The sequence below is a fragment of the Macrosteles quadrilineatus genome, unplaced genomic scaffold (genome assembly GCF_028750875.1).
Source record: "Macrosteles quadrilineatus isolate MER2022 unplaced genomic scaffold, UCM_ALF_1.0 Scaffold_2__2_contigs__length_208266976, whole genome shotgun sequence".
Taxonomy (NCBI): Eukaryota; Metazoa; Arthropoda; class Insecta; order Hemiptera; family Cicadellidae; genus Macrosteles; species Macrosteles quadrilineatus.
Genome location: NW_026542595.1, coordinates 130,968,450 through 130,992,575, shown reverse-complemented (window position 1 = coordinate 130,992,575; position 24,126 = coordinate 130,968,450). Strand labels below are relative to the sequence as shown.

The 24,126-nt window shown below is 34.3% G+C and overlaps 2 protein-coding genes and 1 pseudogene across 2 annotated transcripts in view; all 3 read left to right on the top strand.

Annotated features, from left to right (window-relative positions):
* Positions 1–24,126, top strand: part of LOC128985428 (uncharacterized) — a 433,133-nt gene that overhangs the window by 167,490 nt on the left and 241,517 nt on the right. The window lies entirely within an intron of this gene.
* LOC128985420 (ATP-dependent zinc metalloprotease YME1L-like) lies at positions 3,251–5,089 on the top strand (annotated as a pseudogene).
* On the top strand, positions 11,668–12,800 carry LOC128985432 (protein-L-isoaspartate(D-aspartate) O-methyltransferase-like). The gene is made up of 2 exons (XM_054404910.1): positions 11,668–11,774; positions 12,584–12,800. The coding sequence occupies exons 1-2, from the start codon at positions 11,720–11,722 to the stop codon at positions 12,778–12,780; spliced, it is 252 nt and encodes an 83-aa protein (XP_054260885.1). The 5' UTR covers positions 11,668–11,719; the 3' UTR covers positions 12,781–12,800.

The following is a 24,126-nucleotide window of genomic DNA, read 5'->3' as shown; positions in this document are numbered from 1 at the left end:
TCTGCAAGAATTCGAGGCTACAGGTGGCTGCTGGGTACATTGATCCGTTCCACCCACTCCCACTCTATCTTTCAAGCTTCATTACTGGACAACTACCCCAAATCACAATCCTAGAGTTGGTACTAAGTGTTTTGTATACTTTTTTTAAGTAAAATTAAATTCAAAAAATGTTTAACCTTACATCACATACCATCATCTCTTTTCTAAAACGGGTAAAGATTCTTTTCATAAATTGGCAAGGGTATAGATAGTTATACTAGTTGGTTGTGACTTATTTTTTCTGTTTTTATGTAGAACGTCTTATCTAAAGTAGTATAGAGTCTATGTTTCATGTTAAGTTTAGATTGTTAATTAACCTACTAACTGGTTTAACCCCCAAAACTAAGAAAATCTTCAACAGTCTTTGTTTAAATAGTTAAGTCATTTTTTCTTAATAAGAACCAATAACAATAGGTCTTCATATTGGTTGGGGTAAGAACGTAAGACTCACTTAAGGAAGAAATTCACATTCACATATTACATATAATAGACCACGAGCTGTTAGCCCGTCCTACGTACGGGAATTCAGTCGTAAGTTAAAACCGTGTACAATTCAGATCAGCTAGTTTACACATATAAAGACAAAGTTTCTTGCAGTTTTAATGTGACAAAACATCTTGTAAACAAATGTTGTGTGAAAAAATATGTTTTTATTCCATCATAGGCCTATACGATATGCATTTTAAATCCGATAATTTTACAATAAAACAGCAATTCTGCAATTTTTACGACGTGAAAAGCGTTGATGTGAGATTTGCAGCCGATTCGCACAGACGCACACTGATTTTAAGTAGCCTACAGTAGAGAAAGTAATAGTCAATTGAGAAGTGTATAGACCTAGTCAACGATACCTACAACTTCCATAGCATACCTGCCTCTTCCATAATTATTATCACCACAATACAACTACTATACACAATTTCCAGTAGGTCTGAATAGAAACGACCCAAAATAAAACGATAATATCCAATAAAATTCACAGTACACATAATAATTTAACTTTGGTGTCCTAACATCAAAACTAATCGTCACACCTATCCTTTATATCAATTTCACTGCATTAATCTTACTAATATTATAAATGTGAAAGTTTGTGTGTTTGTTTGTTTGTTTGTTTGTTTGTTTGAAGTTCAATCACGCATAAACCACTGGACGGATTGGGCTGAAATTTGGCATGATGATAGCTCACATTCCCGATTAACATATAGGCATAATCTTATCTAAAAAATCCTTTTGGGCTCCGCCCCAGTGGCTCTGTAGTTCCCCATGTTAACCTTATGAGTATTCATATTTAAACGGAACTAAAGAATTTAGTCAGCTGTTTCAACTAAAAAAGTTGGTTCTGTGATATTCAAAAGCATTAAAGTTATAAGATTTACTAACAGGATGCAGCACTATAATTTTTTTTTTTGCATTTGTGTAATGAGAACTGTCAGAGTAGGATTGTTTACAGTTATGTTTATGTTTTTAATGTCATGAATAATTTGTGATTTTTGAGAATTTTTAATAATCTATTTTTCTTACTTTTTAGGTGAAGTGGTAGAACATTATGGCTATAGTAGATGTGTAATACCATAGTATACCGTCAATTTAAAGAAGCGAATTTTATCAAACTTTCTCCTCCCCCATTACAAACGCAAACAAAGCTTGAGTATAACTGCAATAAGCATTTTAAACTTATATGCCAACCCCGTACGAAGGAGGGGTACTCTGCTAGTTGCTAAATAAATAAGTGTAAACAAAGAAAAGTAAAAACAATAACAGTTTGTTTTGAAACAGCTGTTTGGTTCAAATAACATTCATTTGAAAAAAAGAACTGGTCACATAGTATCAGGAATATAAAAAGTAAACACGCTAGTAAAGCTAATGACGTAATTGTCAATGTTTATCATCCATACCGTTATCAGTTCTATCCTTGATAATTACCCACCCTCATTGAATAAATGTACATCGTAATTTCGTATATTATTTAATTTAAACTACAATATATTCATAGTTGAAATAAAAGTGATATTTTCACGTTTGGGGGCGCTGATATAGGCACCCCCAAACGTAACCACAACTGAACACGATTTAATAAAAGGCTGGTTTGTCTAATTGCAGTATCCTAGGTCAATGTTGACTTTGTGTTCAATCTATGGCATCCATCTTTTTATATTTGTATAAAACCCGGCTGAGGTTGTGGTGGTAATTTAAAATCGTGATTCCTGATTATTCTTGATCTTCTTTTTATGACATAAATATTTCCGGGCCTAATCCAAACAAAGTTAAAGCAGACAAACATAATTGTAAACAAAAAGCTACCGTGATGAATTAAAACATGTAAACATTTTTCTTCTTCTAATCTTTCCTTGAAAAGTGGAGCAGTAAAATAATTTGCATTTATCCTTTTTTATTAAGATTCGTGTACAGAGCCTCGATTTGTCCTGTGGTTTAATTCATTTTGGTCTAAATTATTTTAAACTGTGGTCTAATTATCCCTACATATCTTACTTATTTCCTATAATCAATGACAAAGAAAGAGTAAATAAAATAACGCCATAATTCCATAGTTTATATTTAACCAGCTGTTAGTTAAAACAAATTATATTGCTCTAAAACAAATCGAAGAATACAAAGATTGCTTTAAAAAATCATTTTAACATCCTAGTATTTTACTATGTATATTTAATTAATCTGTCATCCTCTTACAGAAGAATTGAACGTATCAATGATTAGTATACACATAGTATAAATAAGTCAACCCCAAGTATGTCTTTACATTTTTATCCAAATGCTGAATTTGTGACACAAAAGCTGAATGTTTACAGCTGTTATGTTAAGCAAATTATTTTATGCCAAAAGGTAGTTTAGAATCTTAGCGTCGGCTGCTAGACTTTTTAAAAATTAAAACTTAATTTCTAAAAAACTGGGACCCTAAACTAAAATTATGGCTTCGACATTCCCTAGCTCTCAAAATTATCTTTCTTTCAACACAAAAATCATGAAAATCCGTCGACTGGTTGATTCAGAATCGTGAAATAAAAAAAAACACTGTTTCGTTTTAATATTATAGATGACAAAATGTAATAAGAACATGTTTTTCTTCCATGAAATAACTCTACGGTTCTTTCTTTTGCATTGAATAACCTGTTGTTAGAAAAAAAAAACACCCAACAGCTGTTAAGAATCTTTGAAATACTCATCACAAACACAATTTCGAAAACAAATAACGAGAAAAATTATTATATAAATTAACGAGAAAAATTATGATATAAATTAACGAGAAATTTACAATAGTGTTTATACCTACATAATAGTTAAGTAATTCTGTACAAAGTGAATTTTTTAATCAATTGAAATATTGAAACATGTTTCCAAACACGAATATCAGTAGTGCTTTAAAAAACTTTAGTTGTTGCATCCAATTCTTCGAAAAAGAGAAGTTGATCCCTGAACTGCATCAGAGAGCGTTGCTTGCATGTGTGGAGGGTTATTTGAGTGGCAACGGTACAGGTGGACATCATGTCCTGCATCTGCCTTGGTTGGTATGGTTGTTGGTATCATTTTTTTTAATCATCTCGTCACTGAAGATTTTAAATTTATATTCAATAATGAGCTATCTTCTGGTTGAGTCACCGAAGTTAACCGATTTTATGAAGTCGACTGATAAATTCAGTGATGTCAAAGGAGCAGACGAAGCGAAACAGGAATTGAAAAACGTTGTTGAGTTTTTGAAAAATCCCAAAAAGTTTACTAAACTCGGAGGAAAACTACCAAAAGGAATACTTCTTGTCGGTCCACCAGGAACAGGCAAGACTCTCTTGGCAAAAGCAACTGCTGGAGAGGCTGGAGTTCGTTTCTACAGCAAATCCGGAGCTGAGTTTGTCGGCCTCGGAGCGTGGTGGACTAGGGACCTGTTTAGACTAGCCAAGAAAAACACTCCGTGTGTGATATTCATTGACAAAATCGACTCCATAGGAAAAGAAAGAACACCGAGTGTAATCAACCAGTTACTGACAGAAATCAGTTACTGACGGGTTCAAAAGCAACAGCGGGATCATCGTCATAGGAGCAACAAGCAGGAGAGGTGATCTAGACACAGCCCTCCTGGGGCCAGGAAGGTTTGACGTTGAAGTAAACGTTTCTATCCCGGATTACAAAGGTAGAACAGAGCTGCTCAGTCACTACTTGCGTCAAGTGCCCCATGGTGATATCGATGTAGGAAAAATCCCAAGATTGACCACCAACTTAACTGGGGCAGACATAGAGAGCATGGTGAACCAGGCCGCATTGAGGGCAGCTATGATGGAAGAAAAACTCGTCAGTACAGAGCATATAGAATACGCTATAGATAAGGCGTTGATGGGACCGGAGAAACTATCAAAAATACTGGATGAAGAAACCAACAAGATCACAGCTTACCACGAGGGCGGACATACTGTGGTGGCTTACTTCACAGAACACGCACAACCTCTGCACAAAGTGACAATCGTTGCTAGAGGGACTTCTCTGGGACACACGTCTTTCATCCCCAGCAAAGATGTTTACCATGTGACAAAGACACAACTACTAGCCATGATCGACACCATGATGGGGGGCCGGGCCGCTGAGGAACTCATATTTGGAAAAGAAAAGGTTACCTCAGGAGCATCTAGTGATTTGGAGAAAGCAACTGATCTGGCGTACGAGATGGTTAAAAAGTGGGGAATGTCAGACGAGGTGGGGTTATCGAGTTACAGCGAGCGGACCCTGATGAGTCCTCAAACTGCAAATCTGATAGATGCAGAGGTAAAGAAAATCCTGCAAGAATCTTACGAAAGAGCTAAAAACATCCTTATCGCTCACAAGGACAAACATAGAGAACTGTCTGAAGCTCTTTTGAAGTATGAAACACTCGATGCGGAGGAGATTAGTTCAATCATGGAAGGCAAGACTATTAGGAAGCCGCAACAGAAGTAAATTTTAATCGGTGGAGTTAAAAATTATAACTTATATAACTAGCTATTGTGTCACAAGTGTTTTGGAAGTTAGTATAAATACTAATCATATGAACAAAAATAAATTGATTAACCCTGCAATGTTTTTTTTTTACATCCATTTTCTATAACTCACTCGTTTTTCATTGATACCATAAGTGATTGGTTACCAGAGATTTACCCAGACAGCACACTTTATCCCAGGGACATCCCATAGTAATCCAATATGTCCTGAGAATGTCTCGGGATATGTACGCTAGCCTCAGGATATTTCGCAAAATCCGGGACGAGTGCGAAATCCACAGGATATCCTACAGTATACCGTAATGTCCCGGGATTTGCAAGTTAACCTCAGGATATCCTGTAAAGTCCCGGGATATGTACGAATGCCATAGGATATCCCATGACATCCCGGGACATGTACAAAATCCACTGGATATCCTGTAGTGTCCCGTAATGTCCCGGTAACAAAATGAAGAACAAAACTACTACCACTGATGAAATGTAGGCTATATCTAAATTTTAATGTTCGACAAGGCCAATATATAATAATTTTTTTTATTCACTAGCGCTTTCAGAAACTAGGTTTCCATCTTCAGGCTGTGTTTACACTAGTACAAAAAGTAAATATTAACTTAATAAATTAATTTTAAACAAAGTTAAAACAGATGATTTAAAGGATATGGGAAAAACAAAAAATAATATTAGAAAAATTAATCTTTTGAATTTTGGATATATTACAGTGTTGTTCTTGATGTAATTATTTTCAGTAATTCCGAGTTTAGAATTGGGCCGTCTTCATTATTTAACAAATAATTTTGGTCTGTTTGTTCTAGAAAATATAAGATTCCAACGCATTAAGATGTTGAGGTTTTATAATTTGTTTTAAAATTTGGTTTCCCAAATTGAAAATATGTCTTGTTAATATAACTGTGGCTAGCAAGGGCTGACTTTACTTTACTGACATATTACTACCAGTGAGTTCAGGAAAACTATAGTTCTATCATAGTTGTGTGAAAAGTGTATTTAATTCTAACTTTAAATGAATAAAACAATCTAAAACTAATTTTATATTCATATAACAATCAATTATAACAGTGCTAATCTAATGGTAATTAAATAATCTATATTCAAATACCAGTAGCCTCTCCAACTACCAGAACAACAATTCAACTACAGTACTTGACGCCTAAACAGATTAACAGAATCATTTACTGTATATACTGTAGTATCAAACATATTTTAAGTATTGCGACCATTGCAACTGTCGGCTACTCTTTGACCACTTAGGCTGGGCGCACACTGATCCAGCATTTTACCTGAAGCAAAATGTTGCACAACGATTTGCTTGAAGCGTTTTGTTTATTTGCTTCTCCAGTGTGCGGGAGGTTCAAGCATGATTCAGCATTTGGTTTCAAGCAAAATTAAGAAAAATAAATCTTAGAATAAATATTATGTTTACTGGACCTATACTACAGTACAGTATTGTTTTAACATAAATGTGACGAAGAAGTCAACGTAGCTATGCTGTATGTCAGTTTTTGCAAAATGCAAAATTTATAACTTAGCATAACTTACTTATTAAAATTTTAAATTAGGCTTCAACGAAATCTTTTGATTCAGCCAGCACGAACCCCCACCCCTGAACAATTTTTGTAACCTTATTTTAACCATTTATGTACCATTAAACCTTGTACTTTCAAACCTCTGTCCTCGTAATTACTAATGTTTAAACTAAGATAAGATTAAAATAACACCATATTTAGAGGTTTATTTCACGGGTTATGAGCACGGGTAACTAGCAGTCATACCCGTCCTTCGTACGGGGTTGGCATATAAGTATAAAATGATTATTCCAGTTATATTCAAGCTTTGCGTTTGCAATGGGGGAGGACACAGTTTGATACATTTGTTTCTTTAAATTTACAGTATACTATAGTATGGCACATCTACAATAGTCATAATGTTCTACCACTTCACCTAAACAATAGATAAAAACAAATTATAAAAAAATTTGCTAAATATCACAAATTATTCATGAAATAAAAAATAAATATAACTGTAAACAATCCTACTTTGACAGTTCTCATTGCTTATCACAGTTTTTTGCTGCTGCTTAGTTCAAATTTAGCTGTTTTCATAAATGCAAAAAAAATAATAGTGCTGCAACCTGTTGGTAAATCTTATAACTTTTTAATGCTTTTGTTTATCATAGAACCAACTTTTTCAGTTGAAACAGCTGACTAAATACTTTAATTCCCTTTAAATATGAATACTCATAAGGTTAACATGGGGAACTACAGAGCCACTGGGGCGGAGCCCGAAAGGATTTTTGAGATAAGAATATGCCTATATGTTAATCGGGAATGTGAGCTATCATCATGCCAAATTTCAGCCCAATCCGTCCAGTAGTTAATGCGTGATTGAACTTCAAACAAACAAACAAACAAACACACAAACTTTCACATTTATAATATTAGTAAGATAAGATTAATTGTCGGGACCACATAAGTTTGCAGGTGAGGGAGGAGTCTATTTACCATATGGGTTTGAATGAACCAATGATAACCGTGCGGTGTTGCCAAATCATATATTACCAGCTGATTTGAAAATATTGCTTAGTATATTTTATTAGCGCGATGTGGCAACGTTGCACTAGCCTTGTCTTGTGATTGGCTGCCACCAACTGCAAACTTACGTGGTCCCGACAAATATTTACTGCTTCCATGGTTTTTACAAGTATTATACTTTTGTAAAAAATATATTTTTTTGTTTGCAATAAAAACAACTACGATTTTCCCCTCTTTAATACTATTATTGCATTTCATCATGAAAAAATTAAGGGTTCAAACTATTATTTTCAAAATAGTTTAGGAAAAATAATAAAGGTTTAGTTAAGTAGTAAAGGATATGGTAGGATCATAAAATGTTCGCCAAAACATGAGCAAATGAATATAGATATAATGTCTAAAGTTTAAAGAGCTAAATATCAAAAACTTTTCTTATATACCCATTTTTTTGGGGGGGGGTACACTAGACTTAAAGGGTTAAGCCTTCATATAGCATTTCAAATGAAATATATTGGCAGCATTTTGCATACGTGTAGTGATTGAAAGGAGCAGACCTACCCTAGTGGTCCCCTGTGCTTGTCAGCCACAAGTTGGCTTTTTGGGCTCCTTTTTAGTGTGTCAGAGCCTGTCAAACCAGAGTTGCTTGATGAACTGCAGCATCCTGTCTACAAGCTGCTCCTAAGAATGGTGTCTACCATGAAAATGGGTCATTATTATGTGTATTTAAATCCCACTGAAATTATCATGACATGGCTTTCTTGGGTTTCCATGACTTGATAATAAACAAAAATGCAGGAACAGTAGGTAAAAACAAGAGCATACAGACACCATTTTGGCAAACATAAGAGTTCTCTGCATGGTCCGCCCTTAAGAAAAATAAAGAGTTTAAAGGAGCCTGAATGATCCAGCAACTATAAGGAGGCAAGGCATAAAACAGATAAATAGAGGACTAAGACAAATGCATACCTCTCTTGCAAGGTTTAAGTTGATTTTTAATTTATAAATTTTAAAGTTATGTGTAATTTACTGAATGTACATAAAAATACGTCTGATAACACTGGTACGACACAATTCATTCGCCTATTGGGCCTCATGATGATTGGAGTGTCCAATCAAAATCGATTACCCCTTACCATCTTTTATGTCTTGTGAGCCAACAGTTAAGTTAAAATATGTATGTTACATATGTTATTAGAAGTTTTTTTATTTACTTTCATTATTTTCCAACCTTGTCCTTGTCTTTCCAACTAATTATTATGAGAGAACCTTTTAAGTCACAGAAAGGTGAATTTTATTTATATTTCTCACATTTTTGTAAAGCATGGTTCATAGGCATGTTTATTGTTACCATTTATAGTTTTGTTGCAAATTGGACTTCTGAATTTTAAGCTTTTTAAGCTATTACTGAGTTTTCTACATAGAATTGAAGCTGAACAAAAATTAAATCCTCCTTCAGTACAGTATGTCTATTAAACTTCTATTGGGTTGAAGTAGTTTTCTTTACGGTTATGATCCATAAAAAATGCACAAATTGCAGTTGTAGTAAAATTGTCATGCGTCTTAAAACAAAATGTTTTATTCTCAGTAAACAAAAAAATTAAGTATTGTCTGCAAACACTACATCCCAAGAAAAAACAAAAAAAAAACTCATGGAATGGGAATCAATAAAACACATTGGTGGAAAAGAAATCTGTTTTTCTCTCCAAAATATGTATTTATTCAATCTAAGACTTTACATTGTATCGAAAAAGTCATAAAGTTCTTTTATTCAATAGTAATTCATCTTTAACATGACAACAGAACCGCTTCTAAGTACTTTGACACAAGGAAAATAAGGTTAAGTACAAATGAAACAGCCTACAGTAGGCCTACAATTAACAATAACACGCAAGTTGCAACTGGCGAACACGGACATCGTAACTGAAGCTAAGCGACTACAGTGGTTGGGTGATTGTACTGAAGGCTCATGAGAAGCTTCAGGTCGCAACTATGGACTTACGACACGCTCAGTGAGATCATTGTAACCTTTTGAAACGATTTACAAACTGGGATGGAAATTTTACAATGAAAAATTCACACCGGTAAAAGTGGTCACCATGAAGAGTTTTTGACAAAAGGTTACATAGGAACATGTATTTTCACAAGGTCAACAAAAATTTCACAACAACTAATCGATCCATAGTTACAGCTTCAACATAACCCATACAGCACATATTATTCCCAGAACGATCTCAGAATGTTCTGAATGTGCTCTGATTGTGCTGGCACTGAGTGGCACATTCATAATATTCTCAGATCGTTCTATGTATATTCACAGTGAATATTCCTTTGGAAAGTCCTGTTAGAATGTTCTCAGAATATTATAATTTAGAATATTCTGTACTACTTAGTTGAGGATATTCTAGGAATAGTCTGAGAATATTCTACAGAAACTACAGCAGCGCTTATTACATGCACACCACATTCAACTACGTCCATCCATAGGCACTGTTATTACCAACCCACCTCGGGCAACCGCTCCAGTGGCTTGTTCTTTAATCTAACTAAAGCATTTGATTTGGTAGACCATAGTCTTCTGCTAAATAAAATGTTCAATATGGGGATTAGAGGTATTGCACTTCAGTGGTTTCAGTCATATCTAGTCGAAAGGGTGCAATTCGTCAAGGTAAATTCCGTTGATAAGTCAAATAACATATGCAATAGGGTTTCCAAAAAAGGAACTGTCAATAAGGGCGTGCCACAAGGCTCAATTTCGGGCCCTGTCCTTTTTTTGTTATTTATCAACGATCTTTGGCAGGGCTTGTCTGTTCCAAACTTGTGCCTCTATGCTGATGACACGTCATTAACGTTTTCTAGCCCATCAAGAAACCGCCTAGAACTTGATACGTTCTTAGAGGGGAATGCACTTGTTAATTGGCTTGAGCAAAATAGACTACAAGTAAATATCTTGAAAACTACCCTTATTGAATTCTCTATCAACTGTAATTCAAATAGCAGTTTGCTCAGTATTTATTTGGGTGATGTACCTGTGTTTTCAGAACGCTCCGTTAAGTTCCTTGGTCTAATCATTGATCGCAATTTGACGTTTCATGATCATATAGATCACGTATGCAATAAACTGAGTCAGGGTATTTCTGTGCTCCTAAAACTGGTTCGCTTTGCATTGACTGATATACTCATGACCGCTAATTATGGTATTATCTATCCATTTATATCCTATGGGGTTTCAATTTGGGGCTTTGAGAGCACCAGATCCAAGTCAGTGTTTGGGCTTCAGAAGAAAGCTATAAGATTAATTTTTCAGGTTTCATCCAGAACCTCATGTACCAAACTTTTCTCGTCCAACAAACTTTTAACCTTCCCATCGATTTATATTTTTGAAACTTTATTATTTTTGCATAAAAACTACCATCTTTTTCGTCAATTTCTTCCATCTCACACTTATGGAACAAGAAGTAAGCCCAGATGCATTATGAATATCCCGCCACACTCCACCACATTTTTTCAGCATCATTTAAAATACTCAGCAATAGTTCTTTTCAACAATCTCCCACCAAGTTTAAGATCCGTTCAAGATTATGTAGTATTTAGGAGGAGGTTGAAATGTTTGTTAATTAAAAAAATGTATTACTCAGTAAATGCCTTTTTAACTGATAAGTTTGAAAATGTATAATTCGTTTTTAGAGGCATTGTTTTATTTAGTTGCCATTTTGTAATTTTGACTTGGCATATACATTGTAACTATGTCTACATGCTTAATAAAGAATTTGAATTTGAATATGTTGTAATCCCCCCATAAAAAAAAATCAGATAGGATAGTAGGTTAGACCTACCATTTAAACATTGATAGGCCTAACTACCGAATTTATTTCCCACAGTTTTACGAGATTCCTAAGCTTAAATATTAAATTTGACACTTGTTCTGTTTTTTTTTTATGTAAGGGAATAGCCAAAAGTCGAAATAATTTTAGCGATCCAAACATTAACCCCCAAATTGCTTAGGGTAGTCCAGTAAGTTTGGCCTGTTTAAAATGTAAGTTACCCAAATTTGAATTGGTTTCAGGTGTATGGTAATCTTCAGAAAAGTGGTGCTTGGAACAGGAATTTTGACTAGGTAGTGTCTCGGCCCTTTTCTACTTATCTTATTCAACAATGGCATGGCGTTCCCACGGGCGCTCAAATTTAGATCTAGTTAAAAACCTTAGAGGTGAGCTCATACAGTCTTATGCAACTGATGATTTAATACCACATTTATCAAGCTTGTGGCAACTTGAATGAGTTGACAAAAGAGTTCAATACTTGAATACTTGTCTTCTACATTGTTGACCGACATGTCGGATAGATTGCGTCATGTTTTATTTCTATTTATCACAATCAATCAATCAATAAATCTTTATTCAATACATACAAAACAAGTGTACATGAATGTGTCATCAACCTAAAAATACTTCACATAATTTTTAAAACCTACTAGTTATGTATCTAAGTGGCCCAGCAGTTTAACTTGCCTAACTAGCTTGGTTAATTCAGGCTATATCCATTTACCTAACTTAAGTCTTATTTTTAAATTCCATAATAAGGCATAGGCCTACATATTCATTCCTAACAAACACAATTAACTTAGCACACATCAACCATCCACAATATCGTGTAGGCCTAAATTATTACTTAGCAATAACTTAAAGTAAACTGAATCCACATCAAATTGACTTAAATTAATTTAATCCATTTTTTTCTTAAACCTATTTATCAGTTGATTAAAGAGTGAGAGAGTAATTAATTGATAAAATATTGGACCGTCAATTAATCTGGCAATTTAACAAATTTAATTTTAGCTCTGTGGGACATGGTTTCGATTTATTTTATTCTCGTGATGTGTGCCCAGTAACCAGTAGTTCTATTTATTAATTTGGCTGGTTTGTTTTTATCTTGTTCCTTTCTCTTATTTTTCTTAGCTTAAGCATTTGAAGACTAGCCTGTTTATCTTTTTTAAAACATATGCCACTTTGTTTGTAGCCAACAAGGTTATACACAGCGATGATGTGGAGAACGTCTTGGCCTTAGCCCAGGTTGACGTTGACAGAGGCAAGAACGTAACTCACAATCCGTACATGGACGCGCCACAGAGTATTGGCTACGGTGTCACCATCAGCGCTCCTCACATGGTCACAGGATCCTCACAGCGTTTGACACAGTTCAACATGATATTTTGAAAAAAAATTGCTTTTTTATAGATGCGACCTTAATTCTGTTAATCTCATAATGTCTTATTTAACGAACCGGACTCAGTTTGTACTTAAGGATGGAACTTTTTCAAGAGGCAGACTGGTAGAGTATGGTGTGCCACAAGGCTCTATACTTGGACCAATTTTGTTCAATATCTATATCAATGATCAACCGATTAGTGTTGAGAGAATAGGCATCGATGGCTTTTTATTTGCAGGTGACCTTGGTTTAAAAATTGTTGATAACACAAAGCAAGGTATAGTAGACAAACTTGATTCTAGTCTTTTGACTCTTCAGGACTGGTGTGCTGCTAACTATCTATCACTTAATACGGAGAAAATTTATGACTTGTATTTTAGCTACAATAAAAATGTTAGTAATACCTACTTCAGAAAACAATGTTTTAAAGTTTTTAGGTATTTGGTTGGATTCTAATCTGTCCTGGAACTTCCAAGTAGATTTTATTGCTAAGAGATTGTCCAAGGGTTTATACAGGGTGGCTGAAAAGTAACTTGCACCCCCCTTAGCTTTTCAACCATTTGAGATATTTGAAATCTGTTTGCGGCAACCTTCTTAGATATGAGGGGCTACAATAAATATGGTCAATTTTGAAAATTTTGCCCTTAGGGGTAGCGGGGGTAGGTGGTAGCTCAAAATCTTCAAATGACAAGTATAGTCGAGTTTGGTATCATTTTACAGGTCTTGACGAAACATAAACATTGACATAAAGAAAACCAAAATCGGTCCACTAATAACAAAATGGCGCCCAAAAACGTTTCAAATCAAAATAACCATTAGGGTGGCAAAAAAATTAACTTGCACCCTCTTTAACCTTTTGACTATTTGAGATATTTGAAATCGGTTTGCTGCAAATTGTTTGGATATAAAGGGCTACAATAAATTATGGTCAGTTTTGAAAATTTTGCCCTTAGGGGTAGCGGGGGTAGGGGGAAGCTCAACATTTTCAAATAGCAAGTATAGTCGAGTTTGGTATCATTTTGTAGGTCTTGACGAAACATAACAATTAACATAAAGAAAATAGAAATCGGAGCATTAATAACAAAATGGCAGCAAAAAATTATTGAGACAATGGTTATTTAAAGTAATTTTGAACTGCCATTTTATTATTAATGGTCCGATTTCTATTTTCTTTATGTTAATTGTTATGTTTCGTCAAGACCTACAAAATGATACCAAACTCGACTATACTTGCTATTTGAAAATTTTGATCTACCCCCTACCCACGCTACCCCTAAGGGCAAAATTTGCAAAATTGACCATAATTATTGTAGCCCTTTATATCCAAACAAGTTGCCGCAAACCGATTTCAAATCTATTATTTAGTTAAAAAGTTAAAGAGGGTGCAAGTTAATTTTCTTGCCACCCTCATGGTTATTTGGATTTGAAACGTTTTTGGGCGCCATTTTGTTATTAGAGAGCCTATTTTGGTTTTCTTTATGTCAATATTTATGTTTCGTCAAGACCTGTAAAATGATACCAAACTCGACTATACTTGTCATTTGAAAATTTTGAGCTACCCCCGCTACCCCTAAGGGCAAAATTTTCAAAATTGACCATAATTATTGTAGCCCCTCATATCTAAGAAGGTTGCCGCAAACCAATTTCAAATATCTCAAATGGTTGAAAAGTTAAGGGGGGGTGCAAGTTACTTTTCAGCCACCCTGTATATGCTTAGGAGGTTAAGGCATTGTGTTGATAACAATGTATTGTTAACTGTTTATTATACACAAATTCATAGTATTTTAACATATGGTATTGTTTTATGGGAAGCTAGTTCATATTGCAAAAAACTGTTTATTTTGCAAAAAAGAGCAATCAGGTTAGTTTGTAATGTCCCTTATAGAAAGTCTTGTAAATCCTTATTTGTAAATTTGCTTGCGTGTATTAACTCTCTACTCTCTTTATGTATTACACTCTCTGTGTTATGTCCACTCAAATTTAGACTCATTTAGTATTAATGCTGATTTTCATTCTTATAATACAAGAAACAAATGTAATTTAAGAGTTCAACAATTTAAGTATTCTGCTTCACAGAAAGACTGGTTGTATGTCAACCAAGCTCTTTAATTCTTTACCAAAAAATATAAAGTCACTGCCAGAAACTAAATTTAAAAATAAAATAAAAAATGTACTCATTAATGAGCGACTCTATACAATTGAAAACTTTTTTGAGATATGCTGGGAAATGTACAACTAAATCCTTCGATCTTCGATCTAATCTAATTAAATTTCAGTACCTATCTATCACTCATGTTATTCAATGCAAAAAAATTTTGAGGTCTAGTGTTAAAAGTTTGATTATCTATTAAACATTTTGTTTATTTTTTATTATGTAACTATGTATATTTGTATATGCATTTCACATGACATTATTGTATATTTCATGTTTTAGGTCTAAGTTGTGACGATTGTCAATACACTGTATTTTTTGTGTTTCAATGACAATAAATATTCTTGATTCTTGAAAGCTGATTTTGAGCTAAATTAACTTTTAGGCTTTTAGCAACTAACTTAGACCTAAGCTAAATGGCTTTTTAAAAGTTTAATTGGATTGAAAATTTTGTTATTGTTCTTTTAAATACAATTCAATATATAATTTTGCACTGAAGTTGTACATAATGTTATTGTATCTGAACTCTAATGGGCCCAGTGGTGGATCCAGCCAGCCCCCCCTCGGACATAAAAAATGTTATACTATAGGGTAGGCCTAACATGTAATAAGTCTGGCCTACACTCTTAGCAATTAATTAGGCCTACTTAACTGCCAGAAATTGACAAATTTATGTATTTTCCCTCGTAACTTAGGCCTAGGTACTTAACCCTGCAAGTGTATTCCACTTTAGTAGCTTTTATTTTGAGGAAGCAGTCACATTCGACTTAAAAAAGGACAATTTGCCTACTTCAGAATGCGTTGCACTAGATCCTCTCCAGTCCATATGAACTAACTAGATTGAATTAAGTGTGACCGTAAAGTGAAATTCTAAGCTTTATTTTATAACCTGTCTTAAGATTACCACAGTTAAGTTGTCCCCATGTTGAAAGGTTCTGGCATTGACTTTAAATCATACGTATGTGGGCCTAAAATTTTCATCGTATTTTAAATTGTGATGCTCATTTTGGCTGATTTCAAGGATAAATTAATTTATATAAGTCAAAATTGTGGGCGACTGGCATGGTCGAAGGTGGGAAGTCGTAGAATGACGGGAGCGGGCTCAAATTAATGGTCTCGATCCTGTGACGGCGGGAAAAATAGTGGGATTCCCAAAATTATTACGCAAAATTAGATATAACCTTTAGTATCCAATAGTCAATGATATAACGTAAAATAATCTCCATAAAAATAGAATTGGAAACCATCACTGCTGATTTTTGTTTACTACAATAAAACTGTGTTAAGCCAGCAAGCAATATTACATTAGGATTACTCATTTATTTGCCAGCCGATTCTGCAATGTACTGTATACAATATAAAACCAGGGATAACGTTACAAATAATAATAAGACTTTTTCACCACACTATCATGTTTTTGGCTGTATTACATACGTTAATTGGTGGCCGAAAGTTACGTTTTGCTGGCGATGCCAGCTGTCCATAATTTGGGGACCGAGCAGGTTTTTACAGGCCGGGGCCGCAAAATCAGCTGTCCGCTTACTTACTTAAAACATGAATGCATTTTAAATACATAATCAAAATCCATAGCATTTCAATAGAATTGTGTTATTGTCACCGTTGCCTAGCAACTATATATTTTTATTTTTGCTGATTCCTCAAATTATTTCTTCACATAACCTTAAAGTTGTAGTTGTGTTGACTATCAGTGTGCATTATTATTGTGGTGAATAGTGGTAATAGGGTATAGTGTGGTGAAAAATAGCGTTCGTACCACGGACCGAAATGGTTTTGCGGCTCTCGATCGATTTAAGTTCTCGACTTCGTCTCGAACTTAAAAACTATCTCGAGCCGGCAAAACCTCATTTTCGGCCCTAGGTACGAAATATACTATTACTTTCTTTCCCTATACATATGGAGAAAGTATTGTTTTCGTCAAAATTTTCGAGTTTGAGTTTTGAGGGGATATATTCGTTTTGAGTCCTTCTGAACCACATTAAAAAAACAGGCCGTGGTCGTAATGCTCGTCAAGCATGACGTCACGATAAGATTTTTAATAGTAATTTTTCCATAAAAACCCATAAAATAATGGAAAATAGGATTTTCTAGAAAATAAACCGAATGATTTTTACAATGATTTTGTTTGTTAAAGTCCTTTAAATTCTAAAAATGGTACAAATTCTATTTCCGTTAAAATTACAGTTCCAAAGTTGTTGTAACTTATTTCATTTTCCCATAAAAACCACAAAAAGCAAAAACTTGGATTAAAAAACCCGGTTTTGATTAAAATTATTTTATGGTCCTTAACATTTTGATTAAAATTTTACAGATCCCATTTCAGTAAAAAGTACGACTCAAAAGTTATTGTAATTTAGTTTATTTCCCATTAAACCCCCATAAAATAACAAAATATCAAATTTTAGGAAAAAATCCATAATGTTTATGGTCCTTATAATTCTAAACAAAAATAGTGCAACCCCCCATTGTTGTAACGATTACGGTTTAAAAGTAATTTCCGTAAAAATTACGGTTCAAAAGTTATTGCAACTTTTGTGATTTTTTCCTACAAAATTATCATAGTTACTCCCACTGTTAACCCATGATAAAGGTTGTTGACAAGCTTATGGGAGAAAGTATGAGTCAGATTGCTGATACCATTTATTTAGTTTGTTTAGACTATTTAAATATTTTTACACATTTTTTAATATTCTTATATTTGCTGAAAGACATTTTGTTGGACAACTTCAGGTTCGTGTTCGTGTTCAGCACCCTCAAACATTTTTAACATTATTGAAACATTTTTGTCATAAAAATATAAACTGCTTTTACTTGTATAAAAGTACACAAACATGTATATTAATATTCAAACAAGACATCGTGTTTCATTTAATCAATCCAGAAATCTCTGGCACTAATATAGGATTCATTTTCATAATTAACAAGGATAGGCTAAAAACATGTAGCAAATATTATTTTTATTTTTTTGTCGTACAGTATTGTACTTTTGTATAATACTAGCTGTAACCCGCGGGCTTTGCCCCGTTTAACTTCTTAATTTTCAAGATGATCTCGTTCGTATGGCTCAATCACGTCCTGGTTGAAGTTCGTTCGCTACGCTCACTCACCTTTAGGTTGGAGCACGTTCGCTACGCTCACTCACCTTTAGGTTGGAACTCATTCGCTGCGCTCACTTGCCTTCAGGTTAGCTCGTTCGCTACGCTCACTTGCCTTCAGGTTAGCTCGTTCACTACGCTAACTCGCATCCAGGTTGAAGTTCGTTCGCTATGCTCACTCACCTTTTGGTTGCAAATTAGCTGTTGTCATAAATGTAAAAGAAATAATAGTGCTGCACCCTGTTGGTAATCCTTGTAACTTTAATGCTATTGAACATCATAGAACAGAACCAACTTGTTTAATTATTGAAACATCTGTTAAGATTCATTAATTCCATTTCTCATAAGGTTAACATGGGAAACTCCAGAGCAACTGGGGCGGAGCCGATTGGACGGATCACGAAATTGATGGTGTATAAACCTATTCCATGAAATTCTACACGTATGTACCAAGTTTCGTGGCAATCGGTTCAGCGGTGTCTTGAGTTTATCACTGCCAAATATATATATATACAAACATCCTCTTTTATACTTATAGATATGTTTGAATAACTTTTCCATCCTTATATATAATACGTGAAGGCGAAACTACAAAACACTACTCCTCCGTTAATAATGGACGGATTTTTACAAACGACGTGTCAAAATAAAGTATTTTTTGTGTAGACGCCCCCTTTCACCAATTCATGTAGTAAAAATCCTCGGGCTTTGCCCCACAGGCCATCAAAGTTGGAGTTTCTCCCATAAGATTAACATGGGGCAATCTAAATATTTGATTGGGAACTTTGTCCCCACTAATTTGAGAGAACGGTTGGGCGTAGAAACTTGGTAGAGGTGTCCAAAGAAAGGTCTTGGTCTGTAGATGAGTTATCAAAAGAAAAACTAAGCAAAATCCCTTAGGGCTCTGCCCCAGAAGCCTTTAAAGATCCCTCCACAAAGTTGTTTACATTTTTGGCCATGAGAATAATAATTTTAATGAAACAGCTGTTTGTTTTTAAATTGTATTTCAAACAACACATTTTTATTGGGAGTTGAATTCTACTAAATAAGTATTTGCAATGTTATTTTCTGATTTTAAAATTGATTTTCTCCTGTATCATGTCATGTTTTGCAATATAACGTTCCATTACGAAATCAGTGAAAAATCCTTTTATCACAGCAATTCTTAAATTATTTCTTATTGAACTATCTTCTATTGTACGGGTTGGTGTGTGCCTTTTTCGCCACGTTTGCCTACATTTTATCATATTATTCTACAAAATATCAAATATTTATGTAGAAATATCTGCTTTTATTGTGTCTAATAAAATCCAAACTTAGAAACATTGCCTAAAATGGTACCTATCTTGACAAATTATATGCACCTGCCTATATTACGGACTTTGGCGCACTGAATTAGTAACATTATTGAAAATAACACGACATTTTGGCTGTAAAATATGGTACAAAGAGAAAATACTATTTAAAGCAGCTACTATGTCATGACAGAAAGGTCATATTCCTTTTAAACTAGATCACATAATCCTTTGACTGGGACGGGTGGCGTCGTCCTGTAATCCAGCTACTAGGAGGTCACGAATTGTGGATATTTATAGGAATGCACTGTGGATGCGATACTCCCTGGTGTGGATTAACGTCCGCACGAGAGAGTACTACGACTAACCGCAGTGCTATCCTGATAATTATACCAATTCATAAATACCAATGCAAAAAAAAATGGTTCCAATTCAACTATAAACTGTAGGTCCCTTGGTTGCCATTCGCTGTATGGGCTATTAATTAACAGCTGTATCTAAGGAATGTCGGCCTTAGTCACTAACAAGACTACAAGATCGTGCCACTCATCTCCATTCATACTTGGCTTAAAATACTTACTATGAACGGTCGCCATAAAAAAACGTATTAAAGGATTAAAGTATTTTATTAGCCATTTTACAGTATTTTTGCTTTTTGGAAATGTTCCATTGCTATGTCATTTGCATTATTTATTGCCAATGAAGCCGCCAAGATTATATGAACTAGGAGGCCCCTAACAGTTCAAGAATAAAAGCTTACTTTACTTCATGTATTCCACTACACCTAACATTCCGTAGAGAGATTATATTGACAACTTTATGTTATTGATAAGGCCGAGACAACTAACTGACATCCCCCATGTCAAGGAATTCCAGCTTTATCAGTAACCCCACAGTCAATTTCTCAAACCTATGCTAGAGGGTTCATTCATTGGCACAGAAGTACGATATGAACTGACGCTACGTGACGAAGGAAAATCAAACTTACACTGTAACGGATATACCTCCGTTTGAAGTTAGAACCAGTCTTCTCAACAAACAGATATTTTTTCTCAAACACTGATGAAGTCGCGGAAGTGTTAAACTACTAGATCCACAAATACGATTAAAATACTATTTAAAGGTTTTACTAAAGGAAGAGATGCCATATAACATACTAATAATAACTCCGATGACGTACAGGATAGGAAATATTTTAATCATTGAATGAACAACCAAATTTGGCAACTAACGCAATATTGTTATCATTTTTAGACTTATTACTTTTTGAACAATGTTAAATGCTCAAAATATGTATATTTCACCCAATTCATCGCAGTTAGATGAATTAACGTAAGCCTTGAAAGTAACCGTCGATTTCGACGGGTTTCCCCTAGTTTAGATTAAAAGTTGTAGCTCATCATGATAATTGACTCTCAGATTTACATTGCATAGCCGTAGTGATTTGTCTATTATAATGATAACACAAAAGTAATATTTATAAATAGTTCATGTTACAATTCAATATAATAAATTGATTTATCTATGTATTTGTTATTGTATAGTATGTTCGCTTGATGTTTACGACTCGAGCTTTGCTTCACAGGGGACAAATTTCTGAGTATTTGATGTAAAAACTCATATGTATTCTAGTAACGAATTTGTAATAGTATTGATGCCATATTATAGAATAAGAAACCTCTTGACATCATGAAAATGTAGTACTTTTTATCCCTAGTTAAGGTTTGAAGGTGATGATTTTTAGCTTTAATTCTTGCAACATTCTCATAGTAATCTTGAACAGTTACAAGACAGATCAAATAATATAAGTCTATGGAGATGTTTAGCTTTGACAATATCTTTACTATATCCAGAGGTATCAAAAAAGTGCAAGTCACATTATATTTCCTTGTAAAGGTGCTCTGTAACTATAGAAATATTTTGTTCTTAAATTTAACATATAACTATATTTCAGCTAAGTGGGTCTTGCATTAGTGTCTTCAATTTACAAGGTTGTAAGCTATTGTAAATTAATTTTTTATTTTAGAGTATTTTCTTGTAGCAAGACTTAAAATCGCTTATATCTCAAAAATGTCAAAAGATACAGCAAAACGGTTAAAATTTAAGTACACTATGTAGGTTCCAACTTTTGATAAAAAACAATAATACATCTAAAAATTAAGAAAATTGTAAATATTATTTCATATGGATTACTTTAAAGGTAAGAGGTATGTATACAATATGGTTGGAATAACATAAAAATTGTTGTTACGAATTGAATTTAATAGACTTTGGTTTCATACCCACAATTTAAAAGACTTTGGTTTAATCAACTACTGTACTATGTGGAACTAACATATGATCATATGTTTGATTTAATTATTCTGATTTGTAAGTAGAAGTGATGTTATGAATTTTTAAGAATACAGTTTCTTTTAGTAAGTGAATAAAAGAGGTTTTTATTTTAATTACTCGTTAGAACCTGAAGGGAATATTTAATATTTTTAAGGAATTTCCCCTAAGTTGTAATATATGGCGACCGTGACAGGACGTGATAACGAGTAAATCTGACCCTGTTTTATTGAACACACAATTTTGAATACTGAAACAGTGAATTGGAAAACATGGCTGAACTAACAAAACTAAAGAAATCAAGATCGGCTATTCGAAGGACATTTACTGTGACAGTTAAAAAACTGGAAGATATTTTTAAGGAAGAAATAGTTGATTTTATACAAGTATCAGCACAGCTTGAAGTAATAAATACTCAATTTTGCACTCTCAACGACATAAATTCATCAATATATGATCAGTTATTAGAAAGTGATGCGAAAGATGAAGACATTGATGAAGAACTTCAAGGGCAAAATGAATATATTGTACAATATCATCTTATTTCTAAGAAAGTGGAACATCTAAAAATTAATGAAATGAATACACATCAAGATGAAAGAAGTGAAATAACGCAAAAAGGCTCAGGATCGGGTAAAGCAGGACGCTCGTACAAACTACCTTATTTGAAACTAAAAGAGTTTAACGGAGAACTAGGCGAGTGGCTCCCATTTTGGTCTCAATTTAAGAAGATCGACGAAGACCAGAATGTAGACCCAGCAGATAAGATCCAGTATCTTATAATGGCAACTGCGGTTGGATCGCCTGCCCGTGACTTGGTCGAAAGCTACCCTGCGACGCCTGAAATGTACAACGAAGTTGTTGAAGCTCTGAAGAGTCGATTCGGAAGAGACGATCTCTTGAAAGAGTATTACATGAGGCAAATGTTGGCTCTAACGATACAGAACGTCACAAGTAAAGAAAAACCAATTTTGTCGGTTCTTTACGACAAGATCCAGTCACACTTAAGGAATCTTAATGCACTGGGAGTGACTTCAGAGTATTGTGCCTCACTGCTATTTCCAATGGTAACATCAAGTCTGCCCGAAGACGTCCTCAAACTTTGGCAGCGAACAATGAACCATAACTATAACAATCATGAAAGTTCATCTAAAGAAGTTCTGGAGAATCTGTTGACGTTCCTTAAAAACGAGGTAGAGTTAGAACAAAAAGTATCTATGGCATTGGAAGGGTTTGGAATTGCAAGTAGCCTACCAAACACAATGTAAAACATCCTTCAAGTTCCTCTGAAGATTTGTGGGGATCTTCTATCAAAACAAATAAAGGTTTTGAGAAGGAAAACAATTGGAAGCCTTTTGAGAAACAGCCTTCGGCGGCAGCACTTGTATCGACTACGGAAGGTAGGTACTTATTCATTGACTTGTGTGTTTTGTGATAAAAATCACAGATCTCAAGATTGTGTGAAAGCTTTGGATTTGACTCTTCTTGAGCGAAAAGATATTTTAAAGAAGAAAGGATCTTGTTTCAAGTGTTTAAAAGGTCGTCACATGAGTAATTCCTGTAATGCTATGGTAAAGTGTGTAGCTTGTTTAAGAAAACACTATCCGATTATGTGTGAAGATCTACTGAAGAAAACTACCCTTTCCTTAAATGAAACTGAAAACTCTGATGAACAAAAAACTATTTCTGAGGATAGTACAAGTCAGGCATTAGTGTCGAGTACTAGTAAATCAACAGTGGTTTACCTAAGCACGCTTCTTGTGAAAATAGTTGTGGGAACCCAAGAACACACAGTTCGTGCGTTGATTGACTCTGGAAGCCAAAAAAGTTATATTTTGAAATCTTGTGCGACTGATTTAAAACTGAAGAGAATAGGTAAAACTGTAACGAGTCAAGAGTTGTTTGGGGGACAGAAAACGAATTTAAGGTCTCATGGAGTTTATTCTGTAAAACTTCAATCTACATCTGATGGTTTTAATGAGGATTTCAAAGTTTTGGACACACCTCGTATCTGCGGATTCATACCTAAAGTGTCAGACGTCAGAATATATGAAAATCTCAAATCAAAAGGTGTTATTTTGTCGGATTTTTGTGAATCCTCAGAAGAAGTCAGTGATATACAGTTGCTTCTTAGAGCTGACAGTTGGCCTAAATTTATTACATCGGAGTATGTAAAAGTAGGTAATGATTTAGTTGCTGTGAAAACAAAACTAGGATGGACACTAGTTGGTGAATCTGAATCAGACAGTGAAACTAGAATGACTTCTTCGATGTTATTGACTCTTACAAATCAAGTTAATCCATCTCACTTTTGGGAACTTGAACTTTTAGGAATTAAGGACCCTGGTACGAAAAAACTTCAGAGTGAAAAGGATAGTCAAGTAGCTGAGTTTTTTGAAAATACTGTTCAACAAGAAGATTCTGGGAGATATGTCGTGAAACTTCCTTGGAGTGAAGGACAGC